This window comes from Astatotilapia calliptera, unplaced genomic scaffold (genome assembly GCF_900246225.1).
Source record: "Astatotilapia calliptera unplaced genomic scaffold, fAstCal1.2 U_scaffold_27, whole genome shotgun sequence".
Classification (NCBI taxonomy): Eukaryota; Metazoa; Chordata; class Actinopteri; order Cichliformes; family Cichlidae; genus Astatotilapia; species Astatotilapia calliptera.
The window spans coordinates 17,135-21,440 of record NW_020535764.1 but is presented as its reverse complement, the minus strand read 5'-3'; the positions used below and the strand labels follow the sequence as shown (position 1 = coordinate 21,440).

The following is a 4,306-nucleotide window of genomic DNA, read 5'->3' as shown; positions in this document are numbered from 1 at the left end:
TCTTGTCGGAAGTCATTAAAAAAAATGGCTGTAAACAACGGTAGACTGCTTCATAACAAGCAAGCGAATAATGCCAAAAACAGAGATTTGAGATGGGAAACGGTGTTCTTAAAGTACACTGAGAGAGGCAGAGAGCTGTGCTGTGTTGTTTTTCTGTGTGTGTTTTAATGGTGGTGGAAGCAAACCAGCAAAAGTAAGAGGGAATTCATGACAATGTTTATGTCAAGCGAAATGTGTCTTCTTTTGCTGCTGGTTTGGTTAGAGAGAGACAAAACGTGCAGCTTCAGGATCTGAGCAGCTTTCAGCACCAACGGCATCACAGCTCAGACTTGGATTCAGGATTAAGCCCTTTATGTTTGACTGTAGTGATTGTAGCTCTGTCCTTGTTATTAATCGCTTTAGTCAAACACAGCTATTGTTTGCTGGGATGTGTATATACTTGACAGTTTGTATCTCAGAGTTATCAAAGACACTGTGGATAATCATCAAGAGATTGTTGTTCTCTTAATAATGACCTATTTGATTGTTTTTTCTTCTTCTTACAGATTCTGGTATTTGGCCAAAAGAGAGCTTCACAATTCTTGGCTTCACCTGTGGTAGAAAAATGACTAAAGTTATGCAACACTCTCTAAAATTAAAGCTATGCAACGCTTTAACATGAATGGCAAAGGAGTGCATCTCTTTCACTGTCTCTTCCTGTCCTCTTCTCAGTCTTTGTTGTGGCACCTCTGCTATGTGTTATAGAAAGCACTTGGAATCATGTTCAATACAAAAACACCAAACTCGTGGGATTGCCCTAGCAAGCAGTTGGTAAAAACTAATTAAAACTGATATATATCAGCTTCACTTTCTAGCTGCAAAAGCACGTTTCTGCAAAAGCATGCAGTTTCCTGTCAGCACTTTTTGGCACAGAGTGTACTCAGAGTTAGGCCTTTCTTATATAAAGCAATATAATCAGCATATAAACATTTAAGATGATAAATTTAAACATCAACAGTAACTGCTATAAATATTATAACTACACATGTAGTGCTTTTGCTTAAGTAAATTATAGTTGGGATCATAATAAGAAAACATGTTTTTATTTTCTGTGTACCCTGGGTACAGACCAGTATAAACATGGGATTCTTCCCAATAAATGCTGTCTGATAATGCTTCATATTGCATTAAACACTAGATATGTAAGCAAACAAACAAAAACCCATAGAAGCCAGTTTTAATTATTAAATGTGACAATTACATGGAGATGGAAAGTAAACATGCTTATACACGTCTCTGTGATTACAGAAAATCCACACAGATGCTGTCAGAGCAGAGAATCTTTGATTTATCAGAATGATGAATGCAAATGATTTCATGAAATCTCACTCTTGTTCTGGGTTGTAAAATTCACCTGTCCAGTTAAACCGAATCCTTTGCAACACAGTTCTAAGAACCCATCAACCTCATCCTCAGCTCTCTGCCTGTTGTCCTTTTCAGCTGAGTATTCATCCACATGTGTTTCAACTTCTCTCTCATTTTCAAGCAAATTGCTCAGGCTCTCAGCTTCAGCACAGTTACCATATGGCCACTCTCTGAGGTCTTCTGTGTTCAAGCCAAACAAATTCTTACATGATCTGCAAGGCTTCATTCTGGCACCATCACGGAGACAAAAAGCCTCACACCTGATATTTCCAGGTACTTCAATTGTTCCATCAAAGTAATCTTTCTGGACTGTGTTTGGATAATAGGTCATCACCGCACCAGATACATATTTATGCCATTTGCTAAGACAGGAGGCAGCAATCATAATTTTCCCAGCGTTAGGACCTTTGGTGGACATGGAGACTCCGCAGTACCTTTCTGATTTGTTGGTTTGGGATTTTTGAGAAATGCAGATGGTGGACGAGACGAAAGCTGTTTTTTTATTATTCTCTTCTAAGTCCAAGTCTGTGAGGAGATCTTGCAGACTCTGCTTTATTTGCTCTTCATTCTCTGAGTTATTTTGCAGGACGATCTGAAAACAGTTACAGATCTGGTCAAAGTGTTGCACCTGATTATATAGTTGTTTTTCATAGAAAGTTGATCAACATGTTTGTTTCGCTGCTTGACTTGTTTAACTATGCAGGACCATTGGATGCTTTTGGTTTAGACATTTTAAGATAGGGGGTGAAACATGTCACAAAAATCTATTTAATTTTAAATCAATAAGCAAAAATCCATCTTTGTTCTCACTAATTTATAATTAAATTTGCTAATTGACCTTTTTTTTTCTATTTTGCTATGCCGGGCTGTCAAAACACGCTGAATTTAGAGTCTTTGAGCTGACTTAACAGATCCAGCAGCTACACAGTGACAGCATCATATACGCCTTGAAGACTGTAAGCATCTCCAATAATGAGTCTGTTAGACATTATTTAGAACTAACAAATTCTGAAGCAAGTCTCCAGCTCTCCTGCAGTCTCTGTGTTTGGTGGAGAAGTATAGCTAGAAGCATATGTTGAAGTATAAGGTACAGTATGGATTTTCTTTGGATTTCTCAGTAAAAAAGCACTTTGCATTATACTTTCCTAAAAACTGGAAGTTTGTCAGATTGACTGACAATGTGAGAAGAGTTATCTTACCATGTCGAGCACACAGGAGAAGGGACTTCGCCTGGGAAGCTGAGTCGAATACAACTTAAAAGGCCTGGGATATCTTCTCATTAAAGAACCCAAAACAAAAGGATTAGGGAAGATTTCTTCTGGAGAAAAGGGGATGTTGTTGATTTTGCCCAGAAACAACATGCTGTGAAGGATCTGTTGAGTGAAAACATATTTGCTTATTGTTAGTAGTGATAAACAGGACTGTCTTAAAAGTGTCAAAGGTAACACACCTCATCCACCAAGTGTTGACTTCCCGGAGTCATGTAAGAGCCCCGAACCATCCTCTTGGTAATCTTGTAGGCATTAGTTTTGAACCTCCTTTGAGAAATTGTTGTCTTCTAAAATGATAATGATCGAGCAGTTAGGGATTTAAAGACACAGGAGATCTGATAACTTTGGCTACAGCAGAGTCTGCAGACATACCTATTTTGCTCTTGGTCGGCCTATTTTAAACATGAGAGACAACATAGTTAGTGAAATGTTGATAACATACAATGACTATCATTGGTGGCTGAAAAGATGCCAGGTAACAAGTGAAAAGCTGCTACTTACCATCGCCACAGTCTAAGAATGAAACAGGAAACACTGAGCGAGTTGCCTCCATCTTAAAGCTGTTGATCATGTGATTTAAAGGAAAGCCACACCCAGCTCTTTCCTGGAATTTTACTCGACTGTAGAAAACTGCTCCATTTGCCCCGCCCACCCATGATCTTTAATATCTACCAAAAACAACCTTTTGGTTGTCAGTAACCAGCCGATCGTTTTCGCGATTAAAAAGTGGCTTTTTGCGGCGGCGTTCCCACCGCGAGCAGAACTCCGGCTCAAAAACCGCTGTTTTTGAACACTTTTATTTACTTAAGCATTTTAATGGGCTTACTTTGAAACAAAGTGCGATTGAATGATTATTGTTATGTGTTGCCTTGAATTCGGCTATGCTGTCTGTTAGACAGCTGTTTTTCTTTATTGTTGTTTTTGTATTGTTTGTAGCGAACGCTACTGGAATGTATAGATTAAGCTACGTAGCCAAGATGATTAATAATTTAACTGTTGTACATTGGTTGATGATGATTTGCATTGTTACATAGGCTTGCAGAAAAATATTTGTTTACCAGTAAACTGAATCGAACTTGATGTGCTAATGGACGTTTTTCTGACCTACAGGTCAGGTTTTGTTCCCTCCCTTTGAATTAATCTTCTTCATATTGAAGTGGCGAGCCGGTAGGACCATTCTTTGTTTCCCCTCTTTCCCCCACTTAGCCGTCTTTGGATTACGGACATATTTCCCCATTTGTATGAAGCTGGACTCTAAGGAGGAATACCTTAAAAGTGAACTTTAAAAAGAAGAGGACCAAAAAGGACTTTTGCACAGAAAGATCACAGCATTGATTTATTATTTAATTGTGGGCATTTATGTTGTGTGTTGTGTTAATTATTTTGTTCCATTTCCCCTTTCCTCCATTTATTCAATATATTTTTGGTACAAGATATTGCAGTCTTTGGTCTCATCATTCACACCATCTAGGCTCCATAAAGAACTATTTCTTCTGCGCGTCAGTCAGTAAACTCATCCATTGAAATAAACTAGTCCTTAAATAACTTTGAGTTACACAGTGGCAAATGTAATAGAGAAAGACACAGGGCCACCTGAAATCTGTCGTCCTATCTGATTCAAAACCAACCAA

At 38.3% G+C, this 4,306-nt stretch overlaps 1 protein-coding gene across 3 annotated transcripts; it reads right to left on the bottom strand.

Moving 5' to 3' along the window:
* Positions 1 to 1,347: 1,347 nt before the first annotated feature.
* LOC113017910 (uncharacterized) lies at positions 1,348 to 3,578 on the bottom strand. 3 transcript variants are annotated; one of them, XM_026161014.1, is made up of 5 exons: positions 3,177 to 3,578; positions 3,048 to 3,067; positions 2,855 to 2,962; positions 2,604 to 2,777; positions 1,348 to 1,996 (listed from the first exon to the last, which is right to left on the bottom strand). In XM_026161014.1, the coding sequence occupies exons 3-5, from the start codon at positions 2,903 to 2,905 to the stop codon at positions 1,355 to 1,357; spliced, it is 867 nt and encodes a 288-aa protein (XP_026016799.1). In that variant the 5' UTR covers positions 2,906 to 2,962; positions 3,048 to 3,067; positions 3,177 to 3,578; the 3' UTR covers positions 1,348 to 1,354. The 3 variants fall into 3 exon arrangements, with proteins under 3 accessions (XP_026016799.1, XP_026016798.1, XP_026016797.1); XM_026161013.1 differs by having other exon boundaries at positions 3,048 to 3,578; XM_026161012.1 differs by having other exon boundaries at positions 2,855 to 3,578.
* Positions 3,579 to 4,306: the final 728 nt, after the last annotated feature.